The sequence below is a fragment of the Strongylocentrotus purpuratus genome, unplaced genomic scaffold, assembly GCF_000002235.5.
Source record: "Strongylocentrotus purpuratus isolate Spur 01 unplaced genomic scaffold, Spur_5.0 spur5_scaffold_9, whole genome shotgun sequence".
Lineage (NCBI taxonomy): Eukaryota > Metazoa > Echinodermata > Echinoidea > Camarodonta > Strongylocentrotidae > Strongylocentrotus > Strongylocentrotus purpuratus.
In genome coordinates this window covers 31751543-31774093 of record NW_022145615.1, presented here as the reverse complement: position 1 = coordinate 31774093, position 22551 = coordinate 31751543, and the positions used below count along the sequence as shown (strand labels likewise).

At 37.2% G+C, this 22551-nt stretch overlaps 1 protein-coding gene across 1 annotated transcript; it reads right to left on the bottom strand.

Annotated features, from left to right (window-relative positions):
• Nucleotides 1–2685: 2685 nt before the first annotated feature.
• Nucleotides 2686–22321, bottom strand: LOC578295 (GTP-binding protein Rit1). The gene is made up of 5 exons (XM_778472.4): nt 21619–22321; nt 17052–17108; nt 12770–12843; nt 6698–6889; nt 2686–6115 (listed from the first exon to the last, which is right to left on the bottom strand). Exons 1-5 carry the CDS (start codon nt 21743–21745, stop codon nt 5870–5872), a joined length of 696 nt encoding a protein of 231 aa, XP_783565.2. The 5' UTR covers nt 21746–22321; the 3' UTR covers nt 2686–5869.
• Nucleotides 22322–22551: the final 230 nt, after the last annotated feature.

The following is a 22551-nucleotide window of genomic DNA, read 5'->3' as shown; positions in this document are numbered from 1 at the left end:
AAGACGTTTTGTTACACATCCTTGCATAGATTTATTGTTTTCAAATGATTCTTACAAACATCCGTCATTCCTAAATTAAGACTATATTTGGTATGCAGAGAGTATAAGAGGAGAATAGCAATGACTATTTTCTTCCCAAAACCACGCCACAAAACATCACTACAATAACGAACAATGCCGCCCTTTTATCAATCAACAGGGATGGATATGACGACTTCATAATTCTTCAGATGACATAAAACAGTATGACTCACACGAAGACAAAATCAATGTTTAAATGCATGGCAAAACAAGCATTTATAAGAAATATTGCCGCGTCGCTATTCAGTCATCAATCTAATAGTGATTCACAACCTTGGAAGGGTCTGACATCAGAATGCAAAGAGTTACTATAAACAGTGCAGTCAAACTGAAATTTCAATTAATAAAATGTTGCGATTCATGTGTATTCATTGCATAAAATGGGATCTAATTCAAATTGAAATATGACATAATTCATTAAAATTCATTGCATAAAGAGATAACAACTGGACGGTTTATTTCCCAGTGCAATTTATGTGGCTACGTGTGTATATTACATTGAACCCATTACAAACATAGTTACCATGACTCGTGTTTGCATACATGACTTGTACTTCACGCCAAGACACAGTAAGTATGCTTACTAAACATGAACAATAACCATGCTAAAGAGCATTATAAACAAAATAGTTTCAGCACTTATGTATCTATACAAAGATAATATAAGCAATACCCTCCTAACAATGAAAGTTGATTGATCTCAAGGATGAGAATAGCATAAAACCACACCATGTTTCATTTACTTGCTATTCTGTTGCCAAAACAGTTAAACCTGATTTAGCGACTACCTGTGTAGAAAGACCACCTGTCTATAAAGACCACATTTTTTCATTTCCTTTGAACATGGTTGCTTGTTGAAACCTGTACTAAAAGGAACCTGTACATAAAGACCATCACAGTCTATAAAGACCACTTCTCATGTTTCCCTCAAGCGGTCTTTATATACAGGTTTCACTGTACATTGTACCATGGACTTATTAGTTGATAAGTCCATGATTGTACCAACCCCTTCCCCCACCAACCCATGTGTATGCTCTTACAGAAATTATCTACATCTGTCATCTGGGGCTCCTCTCACTTAGACATGAATGTTTAAATATGTGTGGTATCCTTTAGCAACATCACTGCCAATAAACTGCATGACATCTTTTGAAGAAGAAAAAAGCCCACATAAAACACCACAGCAATCACCATTATATTCATTTTGGTTAGAATATGCAGGGTTTAAAAAAATACATCCCGGTAACATTTCCAAGAACCAAAGTATATTTCATATAAGTTTCAAAATCAAATTTCATTGCTGACTTGTCAAAATAAGTTTTGACATGGCCCCCTCCCCTCCCCTTCCCACAACAAGAAAACAAAATTAACCCCTTGGTTCTCAAATCATAATCGATTTGATTCATACAATGATTACATCATAAAATTATATCTTTTATCTATTGGTACAAATGCTGAAATCAAATGACATGAAACCTCGGTGCCAGTCAAGGAAGTAGCTCTTAATGTCTTCCTCAACACGCAGACATATTGCACACAAAAATATCTCCTGCCCATCGTCACATACCATGATGCATTGTGGGTAGAAAGACTGCAATCACTACACAATAGAATAGCATCATAAATATAATTCTTGAAATTAAAAAACAAAAAATCTTAATTTTATTTTCTGATGATTTTATTAAGCAGATTTTATAAAAACAATCGCAATTATTTTTTTTTAAAAATCAGCTCAAGGGCAATTTCAATACCCTTTGTATGTCCCACAGAAATCATGTTAGGATTACGTAATACATCATTGACATCTTTGCTCATTTTAATAGGTGACATTCAAGGCTATTGAAATTGCCTTGGTTTGATAAGAGGAAAAAATATCATTAAATGACAAAGTTCATAGAACACAAAAACTGCAACAAATATAAAAAATAATCACCCCTTGAAAAAGCAAAGACTTGGAAAAGGATTACACCCATATTAGTCTTTAAACATCACTTGCCAAATGATGTTGTTTTTTGTATCATAATTTGACCAACACTGTTGTTTTCACAGGTACCTTGCTCTAGAACTCTTCATGGCACTCATCATTTTTCAAACTAGCTACAAGATATTTTGCTTAAATAATTGAGAGTGAAAAACAGATTTAAAAATCTCCTGTTGAAAACTGAAAAAATTATACATGATGAAAATAATGGGCATTCTATTCCTGTCTTGCTTATTTTCGTAATGTCTGGAATTCTGTTTTTTTAGTACATCCTCAACTAAATTGGATTCTAGACTTGATGCAGAAGAAGTAGCAAAGTTGCCAATTTGATATGGTGACATGCACTGATTGGCCCTTTCCTATCATGCTTATTGCACATGGTTCCTGTTGTTTATCTATACTCCATCCTGATCTTCAGATAAGTGCGAAAACACAGGGAAACTATAAACTATAAATACTTTAAAACCAGTTACACCATAGGAGTTTATCACGAGACAGCATCTCAAATCTGTCACGATTATCAATTCCATCACACTGTGTCGTATCTTTGGGGGCACTTATGAAAGCTAGATTTTTACAATGAACTACATGCGCATTGCGCACACATGTATCTGTCTGTTCTCCAGGGGCTTCTTTATAAACTAGATTTTGATATGAGCTACACTGTATGTATATCTCTTCAATATGTCTTCATGATCTATGTGTACATCTGTGTCATATCTTTGGGTGTCACTTTTCAAACCTAATATGTCATTTATCTCTGTGACTAATCTCTTTGGGGGAGCTTTTGAAAACTGGAGTTGATTATCAAGATTCTACATAGATGTGTAAATGTACGTCAATTTCTAATGTTCTCATTACAGCTTCTTAGACGTCTTACAGTTACATCATGTAGATGTTATCATGAACTTTCCCTGCGCTTCATCTGCTCTAGCTTACATACCCTGATAAAAACTAGATTAAGAAACGATCTGCTGTATCTATGGTTTATCTTCTTACTTCAAGAAACTATGAATTCTTTGTGCCCATTTTTGTTAGTACACACACAACAGCAACAAATCCCAATCAGATTGAATTCAGATCCGCAAATCAAGTAATTAATCTTCAAGCAGTTGCTATCCAAGGTGATATTTTTTGTTTGTCTATGGGCTTATAGGGTTGAAAACACATTGGAACATACAAAGATAAATGCAAAATTAGATTGAAAATCTATACTTTACAGATGGGTAAAATCTGAGAAATGAGATCGTTTCTCTTCTTGGAAATTCCCATCTGGTTATAAAGATATTCACAGTTATTCAGTGACAACTTCCATTCTATAAGGACCTTTTTCCTTACTTTAAATAAATACAAATATATTTGTATAAATGCATTACTTTTAGAGTATTTAAGCTAACTACATGTATGTGCTCAACCTTCAAGAATAACATTATTGTCTGTTTTTCATACATGGTGCACATATCACATATGAATCAGTATATGTTTTTAGAGTGCCATGTACATTATCACTCTGGCATCGGTTCTAGCAGGTGATAATATCAACACAAAATTAATTCTTTGATAAAAAGTTAAAAACCTTATCAAGTATTCAATTACTACTCTGGTAAGAGGGAGAAAACTAGACAAGGTTTTGAACCTTCAATCTCTTAATTGACACTCTAGCCACAGTGTTCCCTTACTACTAGTAAAGGGACCTATAAGTTACTGGAGCCTTCACACTGGATTAATTCATTCATAATGAAAATATTACATGTGCCTGGAAATAGTAAATTAACAATTTCTATGGCTGGAATGCCTGTAAGGGTAAAAATAAAGACTTTTTATTATCCATCACTTTGACTCGTTATGTAACTCTAAAAGCAACCAAGGACTAAATCAAGTACCGTGACACAAGTCAAAGTGACACACGCTGTACATGTATCGTCTGCTTGGCTTGGAGTCTGAAGGGAGGTACATGTAACTCACATACATGTACTTTACCACAGAGTTGACGTCCTTCTGTCTCCGAACAAACGATATGGTGAACACTCAACAGGTCAAATTGGTCTTTGCAGATGGAATGGAACAGATTGGCTTAATTGGAAATGTCATCGTCATCAAAACAAAGCACGTTTCTCCACATGAGGAATGACTGGCATTAATGAGATAATTGGTTTGGGTTCCTGGGGGTGGGGTGTGGGGGTGGGGTGTCGTAGCAGGGTGCCATGATTCTGCAGTTAAGTGAATGAGTGTTCCTGCTCTACCACCTGTTTGTTCAAGAAATCAAAGTGGCATCAAGCATTGTCCATTAGGCCCTGACCTATAAACCTTATTTGGAGTTCTAGTGACAGAATCTCATGACGGCAATTAATTGAAGGGGAAACTGACATGAATGGATTTTGAGTAAACTGTGTATTATGACATTTCATTATTTAGACATGTATGCAAAAAACAACAACTAAAGAACACTTTATACTGGAAATCATACTCGCTGAAAAGCAAAGGTCGAATGATACCATTGTTATGCAACGGATTAAGGTTACTTGCTTGAATTTCTTTTCATTATTTAGTTTCTTGATTCTTCAAGAATTTTTGTGGTACCGGGTAATCTTTTCATTTCATTGACATTGCTCAAGTATTCTGCAATTTTCAGAGCATTCTACAATCTTGCTAGTAAATTATATAATTGGAAATTCATTGAACTTATAAAATAGGGACCATGTTTATTAAGGTAGAAGGTCCTTGAGCCATTTGGCTGGTGAAACATTAACCAAAGTTCACTACTTGCTGACAAGTAATATGAAGCATTCACTTGTATGGCACATATATCAGTTTAATTTTCATTTCCATTTTCCCAAATCTAAATGTACACTTTCCCTTCAAAGCTCGATTCACTGTTAGAGACACATTTATTATAAAGTTACAATACATTTACAAAAACACACCACTAGAAACAGACACAGACAGATGACACATTACTTCATGCAAGAGACAATCTGAACATTAGACCACACTGGGAGAATGGCTACAGAAAGAAACACAAACATATAACAAAGAAGATTTCAAAAATTCATCTAACATGCAAAAACATTAAGTGGTTGACTCAAATTTCATCATCTGTCCACATTTGCACAGTTTTTGCATCATTTCTTGTATCAAATGTCTTTTGGTGTTTTCCATCAAACTCTATAAAAAGGAAATCATCCAAGGCATTCACTTCCTCAAGCAGTCTGAAGCAGCTTTCTCGTTCCTAACCTTTGCAGCATTAGCATCAGAAACTGAAAGTCCTGTCGACCTTCAACTATTCTGGCTCTTTTCCCAATATTTTTCAAGAGTCCATAACTTTGGAGATAGCTTGGCAGCATACATATTGTTATTAGTTTGGTCCTCTCTTCACATTCATGTGTTTCAGCGACCTTTTGACCCTTCTTTTCCTTTACAGTTCCATCTGTCCAACAGGTGTCGTGCTCCATGCCATTCTCAATGACGCATAGACAACCATCGTGAGGAGCTAGCAGATTGTGTTTGTGGAGCCTCTCCTCACCATTCACACACACTAGTTAATTAACCAGGATGGCAGACCTCATGGGGGTCTGTCCTCTTTGCAAGGTCTCCCATGATGCACCTCCCTCTAGGGGGCGCCGTATCCCTCACACGACGGACGAAGAAGAAGCCATTCAATAATTTACTCGGGATGACACACAAACCACAGACGCATTGCAGGTTGCCACTCCCTAGCTTGAGTCACACACATAACACAGAGAGCGTGCGAGGAGCAGGGAGGGGGAGTCTCTGATCTCCGATTAATTTGCTCTGTCACTTTTTGGCTCACGATGATGACGACTCACTGTGTTGCTTCTTAAACACCCTCCTGGCTATCTTGTGCAGACTCATGCCGCGGCTCTTTCTCTTCGATCGCTTCTCCTGCGCTTGTATCTCCGCTCGCTCCTTTTTCCTGATCTCTCTGACCAACGTGTGGAAGACGTCGTCCACAAAGTGCCTCAGAGCTGCAGAGGTCTCAAAGAAGGGACAGTTGAACTCTCGAGCCAACGCATGACCTTCTTCAGGTTGCACCTAGAAATGAGAAAAAGACAAAGAGATACAATGTATGCTCTAGAAAATAATGTTCATCATAAACACAGTTACATGTAAATGAATTCATGAGGGTCTACATAAGGCCTAAAGAAAAGATGTTGTATTGCCCTTTAGGTGCCAAAACATGGGTTGGTTGGTCGGAAATCTTTTTCTTCCCCCTCATTGGGCCGTTTCTTTTTCAGTTTTGAATGCTTTAATATTTTTTTTCTCAAAAAAACAGTAACAAAAAAAACTTTGTTAAAAAGCCGACCATAGATTTCAAGATTTTTGGGTCGGTCGCAAAGGGCAATCCAATTTTTTTTAGGCCTTTCCTTTTTCTCAATTTATTCTACAAACATGTTGCTGTTTGTTAATTTCTTCCCTTTTAAAGAAAAGTCCAACCTTTCAAACAACTTCATGTACTAGCCCATTTTTCTTATTCTAAATATGAAGGAGTAGAAAATAATTTTTAATGGTTGCTATTTTAAAGAGGGAAAATTGATTAATTTAGAAAAAAACAAAACTCTGAACTGTTTTGAATTGAAGAAGAAGAAAACAAAAAAGAGAACTGAATGTACATACCACTCTCAAGTGCTCGAGGTCATACTTGTTTCCGACAAGGACGATGGGTATATCCTCGGTGTTTCTGACTCTTTCAATGTCTTTCTTAAACTCTGCAGCCTCCTGGAAGCTTCTCCTATCAGTGATAGAATAACAGATGATGAATCCTTCGCCCCTCCTCATGTACTGGTCACGCATTGCTGTGAACTCAGCCTGTGAGACAAAAGGAAAAAAGGGAATTTCCCTAATTGTACAACTTGGTCTGTCAAACAAAATTTAAAAAACAAGAATAATGGCAACATTATTAATTAGTTTACCACAGCTGTAAAAGCAGCTCGTCAAAGAGATTAAAACAAGAATTGCATGAACATGTTTTTAACAAAGGGAAATGATCGACTAATTTTTCAGCAAAAACAAGGTCAACAACTACATGTACCACTGGTCAGCTTCCTTACTTAAAACCTGAGCCAAACATTATACCAATCCCTAAGCCTTACAGTATGTACCGGTATGTCCTATACAACGAACATTCAAAATAACTTGCACCTCATATCTATGATGGAATATACCAAAAGCAAATGTTACACATGTAAGGACTTTAGATAGAGTTTGAATGAAAAGCACCATTGTTTATTTCCTCACAAACATTTCCCTTTCATAAAAACGTTGAAAACTGAAAATGGAAATAAAAACCTACACCCAAAGAAAATAAACCTGAAGTGATTACGGTATAAATTTTAAAACATGACTGTGCATTAGCATGGACTTGACCTCTTTCCTTTGTGTATTTCTTGTAACAATACCCCATCTCCTCTTACAGGTCATTACCCTCTAATCTATCTGTCATTCTGAATAAAAATTGACATGAGGGGGCATCTCTTTGTTCAATATATCTGCAATTTAATATCTTCTTATGAGTACTTTATAATATGCAATGTATAGACCTGGTATCTATCTCCCTCTCTCTCTCTCTCTCTCTCTCTCTCCTTCCTGTGTTTATTCCTCTATTCCCTCCCTCCCCCTTTTCTCTCTCTTTCTTTCTTTCTTTCTTTCTCTTTTCCTCTTTTGTCTAGTTGTCTACCTGCCCCTCCTTTTCTTTAAATCCCCCTCTCTCTCTCCCATTCCAATGCAGAGTGCCCATACAATGTGTATACCCCCTCCTCCTCCTCCTCTTTGTACCCCACTCCCTGCCTTCTCGGTTCTCCCTCTCCCTCCCTCCCTCCATTCCCAGGGATCTATCTCTCAGGCAGCCTCTATCCATCCAGGGTAGCTAGCATTGACTGTCTTGGTTCAATGTCATCATCATGCCTCTCACAAAGGGGTAATACAATCACCCTGCTTGCTCCACCAGCCAGCCAGCCACCCAGCCAGCCAGCCAGCTAGGCTAGGAGACGCTAACTCACTGCTACAGGTCAACATTAGTCTTCTTTCATTCTCTACAGCCATAGCTACAATGCATTGCATTTCATTTACTTTGCCTATAGTACACAACCACCCTGCACCTCTATCACACAGAAGTCAATTCAAGGAAAATAAAATCCCTTAATTACGCATCTCTCACATGTAGATGTGGTCATAAAATGTAGAGTTATGGAATCTTTCTTAGAGATGATTCAGTAATGCATGCAGGTCTGAGGCAGCCTCTACTTTATATGTGTGTACATTGAGCTCGCTTGCGGTTAGGGCTGTTTGAAAACACTCGCTGCACATGAATAATGGGTTCTGTGCAGGCACAGCCAGCGAATGAACGAGGTTAGCAGCACACAATAGCGTGCATCTCTGTAGGTTAACCGACTTGTCAACCACTGAGTGCACAAATTGGGTGTTTTTGTATGAGCAAGATAGCAAGGGATGATTCATAACTGCATTGTGATTTATTTGTGGAATACAGGCTACCTTATCCCCTTTGTTAGTCACATGATCAGATACAAAAATAAAAACAACTCTGGTGTATGCATGCATGTAGTAGGGCGTGTGTGAATGATTAGCCCAAGGTATGTGTCAAATGGGATTGGTTGCTGTAACTTTCTGTAAGTGTAAATTCACAACCATCCCTGTCACGTAGGCTTGCTACATGTACATGTAAACTGGCAAAGATGCCTTCTATTGCATATATTATAGAACAGACTTCTAACATGCTAGGAACTCTGATAATGAATGTACAACTAGAAACACCATAATTTATTTAAAAACTGTATATCAACATGTCATCATTTAGTGCAATACTGAAAATTTCATGTACAACGTCAGACTATGCCATAAGTACTCTAGTGTACATGTACATGTACTAGGCCTAGGCCTACCTGTACATGTAGCAACACCAAAAAAGTTTTATCGTAAGCACTGCAAGTAACTGACAACTGGTATTCCGAACAATAGATAGAAAAGTGGCAAGCAACTGTTATCACTAGACCTACATGTACATGTATATGCATGTACAGTACTTCAAATAAAAGAAAACAAGAGTACCGGGTTACTAGAACTCTTTATATTTGTTTATATCTAGTATTAGAAAGTAAATCTAAAGCAATAGCTTGCTTCTAAGTGCAATTAATCACATACATGTAAGATACATGCTGTATCTATTTATGTATAGTCTTGAAAACAAGAGATGCAGTTAACCTCTTGAAAGTAGCTCCAATCAATCTCCATCATTAAAAGCAGTTTCAGTCTGAGAAGACAGAGTCTGTCCTATTCCCATGATCATCACATATCAAACAAAACCAAACTTTGTACAATCACTGCCAGGTTCAGATTGCATTCTAGGATTGCATTAATGGGACAAATAGTTCTAAACTACAGGCCGTATAACGTCTCACATGGCACCCAATGAACCTAGAGGGTGGGATAGAAACAAGAACTCTAACCTCTCCACCGTCCTGGGAATTGTAAAGTTCAAGTCTGTGTGCGGAGTGAACACCCAAGGGCATGAATTCAATCTACTTATTTGTTTTGAAGTGGACCACATTTCATGCAGCTGAAGTAACAATAAAAGCTTTCACATTTTGGATCTGAATGACCCCCGGGTCACCTTCGATGTCTTGATCAACGAGACACTTTGATCAAGACTCAATGTCTCTAATTTCCAACCTTGAAGGTGATGCAAAAAAATGTTTAAAATAAAAATAGCTTTCTAAAGTTGTAAATCCTGTTTTCACATTTAAATGTTTTATCCTGGGCAATTTAAAGGGATCCGGTAGCTTTGTCTCAGATTCTGAAACAAAATTCTGGATTTAGCTCATGCTGCAATGATAATTATAAACCTTTAGCTCAGTCAGGAAACCCATGACTTTTACAAGCCGATCGCTTGTCTGATTATCAAGATATTTATGATTGGAATTACAAATTTTGAAAACCGTTCGCCGGACGGTTTTCATAACACTACAGTCTATTGGGGGAAAAGAGTATGGTAAAACCGGTCACTCAAAGATTTTTACTTTTTTGAGGCACTTCTTGATCATTTTGAAGCACAATTTTTTTAGGGCTTCAATATTACACCATATCACAGACACTGATAACGCGTAGGGCTGTGTATCTCAGATTTAACATTGTTAAACGATCCCTTTAATCATTATCTTTGCCCTAGCTGTATTAAAATGTGGAAAGACAGCAGGACATTTCAATATCATCTACAGTGTATGAAGTAGAATGATTAGCTTTGCAATCTTTCCAAACCAAATGGGTAGAAAATTAGATATTTTTAATTCTACCTCATAAATTATAATGAAATGTACACCTGTAACTGTAAGGCCTATTGCAGTGCTTGCTTGACACTAACAAGTACTCAGGATACTAGGGGCGCCCAAAATCTAACTATGGACCCCCCCCCCCCCCCAAAAAAAGAGAGTATTATATGAAGAACTACACTGTACATGTGCATAGCAACTGTGAAAAGTGGTGAAACTAATTTTTTTCTGGGGGTCAGGCTACGAACGTCAGTCAGACATGCATAGAGCCTGTGATATAGCATTAAAATGGGCTGATCGGGAGTGTGATAGAAACACATGGGAACCCAGTAGGAAATGATATCTCTCTGACAGATTGGAGTGAATTAATCAGGGTGTTCCAGCTTAAGGGGTGTATTAAGATGGGTGTTGTAGAGGTACCCTAGCTTAGAGATAAGCTTGGGAGTATACCATGGAATAGAAAATAGAAATGAAGAAAATCATTTAAATCCGAGGCTGAAGACTGACTGAGGACTGTTTAGAATACCAAGTATAATACAAATGTAGACTGATTTCAATCTAAATCCTGAGGTGCGGTTCCGGGGAGTGAGCTCTTGAAAGTATAAATATAGCTAGCCTCTAATGAAATTGCTAGTCCATGGATCAACAAAAGAAGAATGGACACCAAGGTTTCTAAATCCTAAAGTATTACAATTTCAAATTCATATTTAGTTCTTTTAAGGTTGCAAGCTTAGTAAATTTACTTGTTAATATAAAGCCTAATTAATAGGCCCATACACCTAAACTGTGAAATCAAAACCTATGGTCATTAGCTAAAAATGCAGCTTCTTTTTGCTGGACAAAAATTCTTGAAATTCAGAATCCATTTTGTAATTCAATTACATGTACACTGTACATACACATGTATGCTGTACATCATTATATACATGTACAGGTATCTATTTTTTGCAAATGTGTAGGCCACTTACATTTTATTACACAAGTTTCTTGCAAGCTTTACCGTATACATGTTCATGAACTTTCTGGTTTTACAACAATTTAGTGGTCGCTGCGCATGTCATATCTTTTGAACCTACCCTTTCCCTGCTCAATTTTGAATGATATTCAGAGTTTTTCAGACCCCTTTTCCCTCTTTCTAGGAAATCAGTATGAACCACAAGAAAAAAATCTATTTCACAAATATTAATTGGTACACAACAGGATGTAGAAATTTGGTTGTGAGAAGTAACATGTATCCCCCACAATAGGAACATTATATCTTTTCAACTGTGCCCCCCCCACCTACAATGTACATGATCATCCATCATATACTGAATATTTACTGATAAGACCACTGGAAGAAGGGAATTAAGTTTAAATGATACGACCAATGGATGTTTTACACTGGCCACATGATTAAGATAAAGTAAGTGGTTGTCTAATGTCTATTAAGAATTCCAAACTACAACTATACGGTTAGAAGTTTATATTTTGGTACATGTACATGTACATGTACATGTACATACATGTTTAATGGTGCAAGCGTGAAGGTCTGTTTTTATACAAAGGTACAAAAGTGATGAAATAAACTCATGGTTTCAGGTTCTGATTTCAATGTCATGTCGGCATAAAAACATCACAACTGCTAAATAATGCTTCAATTATTATTGCTAGTTTCATGTACATGTAGAGCACATGATGTCCAGAATTACCAGTTGGGCAAGAGCTAAACCCTTTTTTCTTTTTTGTTGGATGGCTATATTTAGAGAGGAAAAGTCTCATATCTCCACCTTTCCTGTTACCTTGCATTGTTTTAAACTGACCCACATAAACACAGTTTCATCAAGTGTGCAGGCAAGTTTCATTCCCCGCTCTCTAGGGGATTTAGAAAGTCTGATTTTTCTTATTTGCTTTCTCATTGTTTTTATGTGTGTATAAACTATATTGTTCTTGTTAATTTGATTAGTATTTACATGAAGTTCATGCAGCTTTAGTTCATTTTTGCTTTCACATGAGGTATCTAACTTTTGATGGTCGCTTCAATTTATTCACACGTACATGTACATGTAATAAGAATATTCATTACGTAAGAACTTATAGATGAAATGCAATCACCACACATAAAGCCTTTAAAGGCGGGACTTAAATAGGCAGCCCCCCCCCCTCCCCTGCCAAAAATATATGTGAAAGAAAGAAAAATTTAGGGTGGAGCCCTGTTTCAAGATGGTCAATTTCTGCCTGGCAACTGCTACTTGCTAGCCCTGTACTATTATCATGCATGTATCATCTGTTTGAAGCCAGAACAGAAGGGCATTCATTTGTATCATTTTACACAGAGTCAACGCCCATCTAGCTCCAATCAGATGATACTATAGTACATGTAGGTTGTAATAGGATACCATTTTATTTATGTATAAGATTTGTTTACCTGTCCAGCTGTATCTAGGATGTCCAGTTGACCCACTTCCCCATCGATGACCGCCTGCTGGAGATAGGCATCCTCTGTAGAAATAAGAGAAAAATGGTATTGAAAATTCAAAACAACAAGCACCTTTCAGCCTTTTCAGAGCACTATAAAAGATAACATGTTACTGAACAAAATGTAATTGCTGCATACTGTAGCCTACAGGTAAATGTACATCTACTAAAATAAATGTAGGTATGTTTATAGTGGGTTAGGTTGGAAAAGTCAAGTTTTTATCTTTGCAAGGTGATGTCCAATTTTATGAAAACACCATTTACAAGTACATTCTACAACATGTACAGTATATAAGGGCAAGGGCAAGGGGCTTGAAGGGGGCAAGCCAGCTAGGGCAAGATCAGGACCCAGATACTCCGACACAAGCACCCATTGAAACAATTTTGTTCATCTGTAGGTGGTATTGCTTTAAAGCCCCACTGCACTACTTATAGCTACTTGTGCCCTCTATATAGCAAACAATGCCTAATCGGTGCCTATTGATCCCTCATGATCCTCTTTTTCTTATGTTAGTTGAGAGCGGAGTTAATGAGATAGCCACCTATCAGTGACCTCGCTGTGTGGTCTAATCCCCTGTGGCCCAGTAGTATTGACGGTCTTTAAAGGTAAAATGAATGAAAATCAAGTAAAAACAAGTCCAAAGTCCAGGTTTTGTTTAAAGGTTACAAGTACCTTTGGAATTGAAAATCAAAGGGTTTATTCTTCTTGTCCTAATTCATCTCCTTGATTGCTTTCACTCCTGAAAGCCAGGACTCTCATAAATGAAGACAAATATTGAAATGTATATGAAACTATGATCCCGGATCTTCTCACAACAAGCCTGCACTTGCATTGTTATTAGAAGTGTTGGGTTCTCAGTAATTATAAAGGAACGAGGGAATTAGTACCTGGGATACAGTCATTTTATATTAGGGTAAGAGAGTTGTGATGGTGATAATAATAACCTCTGGATTTACAAAGCGCTTTTTACCAGGGATACTTGTACAAAGGGCGGTACTAGACAATTTGTTTTGTAGTATCTCACCAGGCCATTTTCCCAGAATATAAGCCTACATTTATCGTACGGCTAATGTACTCGAGCAATACAACAATCGCATGCATAGATAGCTTAGCAAAAACATTTTTTTTGTAAAGGAAACAAAAAATCAAGTCAAAATTTGATTCAAAATTCCAAATATTATCGAAGGCACATGGATTTTTTTCACCTGAAGATCATGCATTTATGCAGAATGTACAAACAGATAGTGGGTGGGAACTGGGCTGTGTGTTGAACAGCATATATTTTTTCTTTCTTTTTCTTATTGTTTTGCCTCTGAGGTTTAATAAATGCAGGAAATGTAGAGAGGCCGATGCAAAACAAGTATGACGTGCAGCGAGAGATAGAGGGAGAGAGAGAGAGAGATAGAGGGAGAGAAAGAGAGATAGAGGGAGAGAGAGAGAGGCCAAAACACTCTCTCACAGTCAATTACTGCTCCCTGTGCGTAGATTGGAGCTCTTATCTAGGCTGTACGTGCCGCCCGTCTACGACTTGACGAGGGCACTTGAACAGGACGACAGAGTTCATGCAAAGGAGAGATGCATGTAAGTCCCTCTAATTTGATTCTATTGCCTTCAAGATATAAATCAGAGAGCATGGCAAAATCAAGGTATTCAAGATAACAGCCTGGCTTGCTCCATGGAAGGATCCTTTTATTAATATGAAAAAATGTAAACATTTTAAAAAGGTTATACAAACTGCTACAGTAAAACAGTATTTTATACCCTTGTGGTGTGAATACACATGTACTTCAGATTTCTGTTTTTGTTTTTTGCCTCTGAGGTTTAATAAATGCAGGAAATGAGATAGAGAGAGAGGTGAATGCAAAACAAGTATGACATGCAAAAAGAGATCTCAGGCCTACAGGGAGAAGGAGGCAAAAACAAAGATATATTCTACAGCACTCTCTTTTATACCAGAAACAAAGAAACCCATTAATATTAGCAGTCAAAGAAGGTTTTACATCTAACTTATAAGCATACATGTCAGGTATATTTATGATAATAACCAAAATGAAAAAACATATTTTTATTAGAAAATTTTAGTACCTTTGAACATGCAAGTACATGTACATGTACATGTACAAGGCTGGCATACCTCTTGAATATTGGTTGGAATTGGTATGAATATTTATTCAATCACCCATTATTGGCAGCATTGTTCATACATAAATATATCGCCTTGGAAACTACATGTACATGTATGCTTTGTGAATAAAGACCCAAGATCATGGTGCGAGCTACAAGCATCTTTGAGGGAGTTTGGACAATGGACATTAACTATTAAAAGAGGTGGCAGCGGTAGGCTTATGGATTTGATTCAATGTGAGATGCTGTGATGTACGTGTACATGTAGAGAGTGACTTCTGAGGCGGGCAGCATGACAATAAAGCCAACACTACTAGTAGTACTATGACACATATCCTGTGCAGATAAATAGAGAAAAGATCAGGAAACCACAGCAGGGTCTATTCAGGAACAATTAGAAGTAGAAAGTTTACCTAGGTATGTTCGACTACAGGGCACCAAGCTGCAACCTACATACATGTAAGTGGCCGTTATTTGGCCTATTTGTGGGTGTGTTTTGTATGCTTACACTTATTTGCCTTACATACATTTATAATCAATGCAGTTCTTACATTTTGCTGCTTTTATATCTATAACACATACATACTAGTAAAAAGATTGCAATGAAAGAGAGAGTGATTTGGTTCAAGATTGATAGATAAACAAGGGCACTGCACTATAGTAGGAGACCAGCCTGTAGGTCCCGTGACCAATCTCGGGAACAAAGGTTTGAAAGTGTTTTTGTGTTCCCTGATGAATACCGAACAATTTTGACTTGGGCTGCCCCCTTGAAAATCCCAGGCATTTTCGTGAGGGGTCAACAAAGGTCATACAGGGTAGAAATTAAAATATACTCCAATCGTGTCGATATGCATATCAAATTACTCGGCTGGTCATGAGGATTCAAAAAATGTATAGTTTGCTATACTTCCGACCTTAAATGAGGGCGCTATGGTCAAAAACGTTGAAAGGTCAACACACTTTTGACTGGTGGTCAAATTCACCAACACAGTGAACCTTATCAAATTGTATATCAAACTACTCGTCTGGTCATGAGGATTCCAAAAATGTATAGTTTGTTATACCTCCGACCTTAAATGAGGGCGCTATGGTCAAAAAGGTCAATGCACTTTAGACTGGTGGTCAAATTCACCAACACAGTTAACATCATCCGATTCTAATGATTTTAGTGTCTAATAATATGTTTTCTGACACGGCAAAATTCAACTATACAACTTTCAAAAGTAAAAGTGCTTACCTTGACCATGTACATTCAAAATGGCTGCCGTTTCGGTGACAAACATATATAACTTCTTATCCATGGGTTAGAGGGAAATTTCAAGGTTATGGCAACCACTTTTGGTTTTAAAAGTTGCTTAGTTGAATTTTTTATGTCAGAAAACATATTATTAGACACTAAAATCATTAGAATCGGATGATGTTAACTGTGTTGGTGAATTTGACCACCAGTCTAAAGTGCATTGACCTTTTTTACCATAGCCCCTCATTTAGGTCAGAGGTATAACAAACTATACATTTTTGTAATCCTTATGACCAGACGAGTAATTTAATTTGAAATTTGATAAGGTTAACCGTGTTGGTGAATTTGACCACCAGTCAAAAGTGTGTTGACCTTTCAACGTTTTTGACCATAGCGCCCTCATTTAAGGTCGGAGGTATAGCAAACTATACATTTTTTGAATTCTCATGACCAGACGAGTAATTTGATATGCATATCGACACGATTGGAATATATTTTAATTTCTACCCTGTATGACGTTTGTTGACCCCTCACGAAAATGCCTGGGATTTTCAAGGGGGCAGCCCAAGTCAAAATTGTTGGGTATTCATCAGGGAACACAAAAACACTTTCAAACCTTTGTTCCCCGAGATTGGTCACGGGACCTACAGGCTGGTCTCCTACTACTAGTAGAAAAATCTCTGCTAGCACAAATTGAAACTATCATAAAAAACATCTCACCTTTTCTGCAAAATTTAAAAAAAAAAAATTATAAAATCTTGACTGGAGGGGTGTTACCCTGCATTCAGTCTTTGAGTAATTTACAGTAAAAACTCCATCTCCCTTTTGTACAAAGCACACCTGTCTGCAAAGATTTGTTGAACTTACCTATTGTAGGATCATGGTACTCCAGGAAGCTGTGTGTCACAAACTGAAGTGTCAAAGCTAGTAAACAGATAAATGAAAGAGAGAAAAAGAAATAGGATTATATTTTATTCTCTAGTCTTATACCCATGTACATGTACAATACAATATCATACTGTGCATTATTTTCGAGATCTTTTTCAAGTTCAGCTCTCTTTTTCTCTGAATTACACAAACCATCAGTAAAGAAATATGCAGGGAAATGCTACACTATACAGGTACATAATGTACATGTAGATACATTAAAAGTACCAGTACAAGTACAGGTTTACATTTACATACATACAGTACATGTGCATGTAGATGAGTTGTATACAATTCTCAAGACCCTGGGAAGTGATGACCCCTTGTTATATTTTGTGTATAATGTGTACATGTACAGTTGTACAATACATACAGATGCACCAATTCATGTTGTGAACCACCACCCGTATGTAGCCTGTGCACACTGTCTTTGAAATGCTCATTTTTTTCCAGTTGTATTTCCGTGTACCGATAAACATTTCTACATGTAGGCCTACGGTATGTTTGTATGTTAATGTATAGTATGTATGCAGAGCCTATATGAGCATGTACATATGTATTTTAGCTCAAGTCTGGTACACTGCACTGCATGTACAGATGTTATGCCTACATGTACATGTACCTGGTCCAAAATATATACACACTCTCAAAGTATGGTTCATGAGTAATTGCACATTTTGTAAGAAAGTGACCCCACCCCCACCCCCCTACACACAGTGACATACATGAAGAACCAGGGCGGTGACCCCCACACCCTAGTACGGTCAGACCCAGGGTGAGAGCTAGATCATTGTTGTTGTTTTGAGGAACTAGGGCGGGACCTCGGTCATTCATTGTAAAGGGAACAATAGAACAAAGCATTGGTCACTCTGCAGTCACAGGGAGAGGCTGTGAGTTTCTTGTTTCCCCCTTTGTTATTGGCCTCATGCCTGACCTGGTCAGCATAGGAACACAGTACAGTGTACATGTACCTGAGAAAATTTTAAATGTGTGCCCTGTATAAAACATTACTACTGTATACTGTAGGGTTTGTATTTTGTAAATATTGCTCCTTGCAGATACATGTACATGCATACATGAATGTATATGTTCACTGTCTGTCGCTACATCTGGTAATTCTCTGACAAACTGACTTGTTAGCTGTTAAAGCAACCTGTGTAATAAATGCAATCAAACAGCTGTTGTATTCTAGACAGTTAAGTGAATTTTCCTTATATTCACAAAAAATAGAAATGTCGCAATAGTACATGTAAATGTACTACACTACATGTACAGTGTACATGTACATGTAGCATTCAGTATGTACATCTACATCTACATGTATGTACATACACATGTACTATGCATACTGTACCAGTTACTTGTACATGCAGTATTGTACATGATACATGTCTACAGTGTACACATATGGCATCAAATTATGTGTGCATGGGTGGTACATGGTAGGGGGGGGGGGGGGGAGCTTGTAATCAAATACCGGTACTAGAATTCTAGCCAAGTACACTGTACAGTAGGTTTCAAACCATTCATACAGGTATAACTATATAAAGTAAAACCTGTCTATAGCGACCACCCGAGGGAAACACAGAAAGTGGCCTTTGTAGACAGGTTCCTTTAGTACAAGATTCACTGAGAAACCATTTTCAAGGGAAACAACAAATGTGGCCTTTGTAGACAGGTGGTCTCTAAAGCAAGTCTGACTGTACAGTGTACATGTACATGTATTATATTCTTTGATTTGTGCAAGCCTGATTGATGGCTAACTATCAATCATATCAGTCCTTCACTTTCCCCAGGCCAGGCCAGGCTAGGATAAGCACAGCAGATGTGAAACCCTGCACTTATTTACGAGGGTTGAACTGCAAATTAACGGTTTGTCATACACAAAGCCCACAGTTGCATCCAGGGTAGTGTTATTAATGATAAGAATGAAATCCAAGTGATGGCACACAAAAGTACCAGTATTGTTTTATACTACAGCTGAATAACAGGGATACATGTACATATACTTGTAATTTGATGTAATCTGCTGTAACTTATACTATATAGGTGTAGTGTACAAAATGCAGGTTGCTGTGAATACATATGCATGTCCTTATTGCGTGCATTCTTCTTTTACTGCCTCACTGATGCAGGGAGAATGCTGTAAACAAACCATTTTCACAGAACTCAAACACAATTAAAAAACATGCATGAACTGATGCAGCTACTGGCTACTGCACAAAAGGTAGACTTATTCAACTGTGTGACGTACTTCAAATGGTATTTGCTTTTGGTGAACAGATGTATTCAAACTTTCAAAGCATCCATAAACATGGACATGAATTTAGAAATCGGTGTAGCCTGAAAATGCACAAGATGTCAACTTGTCAATTGTACTTGACTACTTGTTGTTGTCTTTTCTCGCCCCCTCTTCCTTCTTCTTTCTAAAGAAACATGATCTTTTCCTTTTACAAATGGACTCAGTAGCATTTTATTATTGAAAAGTTGAAAACATAAACAAAATCTACCGTCTACCGATAAGTTGTTTTTCCCTCTTATTTCTGAGGTTTACAAACTTTTATGAAACTGCAGATCATAAATAACTTTTGAACATAGTCAGCATACATGTACAGTACAAGGCACACCAAAATCAACTTGAGAATGTAAAAACACGTATTCAACAAAAGAGAGATTTAAACTACATGTACATACTGTACAACTGTATTGTAGCTGACTACATGTACATGTATGTACAAAACATAAGGCTGGAGTATTCAATATACATGTAGTTGTTTTCTTTTTTTAATATTTTTAATCACACACACATTAAATACCTATAACAGGAAAAGTCCAATAGTGATATCTACATGTAATGTATACATTCTTGAGGAACATTGTTCGATATGAATAATTTATTAAATTATTTGAATATTTAGGCTTGCCCACATCTACATGTACAGCTATTGAATTATGAAGTTGATTAACCAGCTACACTGTAGACCAGATAGAGAGAGAGAGAGAGAGAGAGAGAGAGAGAGAAAAAAAAAGAGAGAGAAAAAAGAGAGAGAGAGAGAAAGAGAGAGAGAGAAAAAAAAAAGAGAGAGAAAAAGAGAGAGAGAGAAAGAGGGAGACGGAGGGAGATGGACAGAGACAGTAAGAGAGAAAGAGAGGGATAGAAGACAGACCTGAAAACATTTGTCATTTTGTATTGTGTTTGTAAGCCGTTTGGTTGGTTTTAAAACTGGTAAGGTGCTACAGGAACAGTAAGAAAATATTATTAATATCATAAAATTTGAATGTAGAATTGACTGCAGCTGCAAGAAAATAAGTTGACAAAACTTGACAATAACTCATCAGGAAACTTTAAATTTTTATATCATTCTATAGCACAATATTAGACCCGACAATTGATTAAAAACATAATCTAACAAAAAAATCTATTATTTCCCAAATTGTTTGAGCCTGCAAATTAGAAATCTGTAACAATTTTATCCACATGTACATGTACTATAAGATTATTTCAACAGAAAATGCCTGGAATCGCAATTTGACATGCAGTTATTTCTAATGCAAATTTTAAAAAAAGGTTCTCATTGTACATCAGGATCTTTTTTTCTTTAAATGGCTTCATAGCAATATCTGCATTAAAAAGTAACCTACAAAAGTACAGAGAAGAGTGTCAAGAGTGTAGACAATAGACATTGATGTGTAATTTACATCTGTTCAAATATTATGAATACAGTTACTCAGTATGACATTTTGGTTACAACTCATCTTTATCAAATATGCAATTTAAACCTAGCCAGATTTATTGGCCTAAGGTAAATCATATTTTTCAAAAACATGTACATACATGATTATACGGGGTCGAGACGACCCGCCCCTGGACAACCCGACCCAATACCGTGGACAACTCGACCAGGTCTAGTTGTCCAGGGGTGCTTCGTCCAGGGTGGATGTTTTTTCTTCTTCCTCTTTTCATCCTTTCCCAACTCCTCCCTCCCCTCCTTCCTCCTTCTCTTCATTTTCTTCTGCTTCTTCATTTCCTTCTTCTTCTCCTTTCCAGTTTTCTTTTCCTCCTCCTCTTCATTCTTTTCTTCTTCCTCTTTGTCTTCTTCACTGTAACTTCCAGTGCAGTGCAGCCTGCCTTACAAGTTACAGGCCATGTTGGCCCCTGTTTGTTGTTTTCACCAAAGTATCAGAAAACTACTTGATTCACACGATACACAACAATCACCTGTATATTTATAAATTGTCACCCCCCCCCCCCTTGAAGTTAGACCTGGAAGCTTGGCAGCTGGAGACGGCTTTCTTCCAGAAGCTTTGGTATTCAAGGTATTCAAGGTATTACCAGGAGACAAAGATGTCACATTTTGTGGGAAGCTGGTGATAGATATTATAAGCAAAACAAAACAAACAAAAATAGACAAAACAAAACAAATAACTGTAAAGTAGGCCTAGAAGAAATCTAGACTCTATAAAAAAAATATAAAAAAACTGAATTAATTAGTAATTTGATGCTCACCACTTTTCCCTACACCTCCCTGTCCAAGTAATACTATCTTGTAGACCTTCATCGTTGCTTTGGTAGTACTAGCAGGTGCAGAAGTAGAAGTAGTAGAAGTAGCACCGTTTGTTTCCTCCATGCCCATCTGCTATAAAGTGTCGGAATGTCAGCGGCAGGAAAATGTTGGGGTTGCTGGTCAAACTTGAATTTATTCGTTCAGAAAACCCATTGTATGAAACTTGCAAAGCAAAGCACTGACTATAATCAGTGCTGTCATGTGTCGGTATGAGATGCTCGAACAATCAAGAAAATCTAGACAATCAAGATCCACCTCCAATACTTGCATGTAAGATGAAATAAAATGACAGCAATGTGAATGTTCACGATTGACCTATCGAGTAAGAGACTGCGTGACAACCCAGCGAAACTGATGAACGTCTACAGGGTTGGTTGCGGCGTAATCAATGGTGACTGCTCCGCTTGCGGACGTCCGGACGGATTCAACCTCTTCAAAATAGCTTTGTAAACACAAAATTGATACCTTAAAATTGTCTCAAATAATCTCGAGCTTATTCTCTGAATAGATTAGAATGACAAGGTGTTCCAATCCATTTATCAAATGGGATAATTCTCGCGGAATTATAAAATCATGACAGAGTCTCGCTGCTAGTGAATCGACGTGCGTATTGTGCCAAACTATTACAATGAGTTAATGGGTATAGTGCATACACACACACAAGTAGTACATGCAACGTACACACACACACACACAGTACATTTTACCCCGAGTAGCTAGCTAGCTCGTTGAGTAAACAAGTCCGTTCTTGGTGGTGCCAATTTAGCTCTAAATATGATTCTATAAAGAAATTCTAAAATGTTAAAGATAAAGTGATATTATTAGTAGCATTTAAAATCTTGATTAATATTGATTGTCCTAAAAAAATTATTTAA

Excerpts from the sequence above, each read along its gene's own strand:
- LOC578295 (XM_778472.4), bottom strand. The coding sequence starts at position 21,745 with ATGGGCATGGAGGAAACAAACGGTGCTACTTCTACTACTTCTACTTCT. Across the intron at positions 12,844-17,051 it reads GTACCATGATCCTACAATAG|AGGATGCCTATCTCCAGCAG; the intron begins GTAAGTTCAACA and ends TTATTTCTACAG. Across the intron at positions 6,890-12,769 it reads TCCTAGATACAGCTGGACAG|GCTGAGTTCACAGCAATGCG; the intron begins GTAAACAAATCT and ends TTTGTCTCACAG.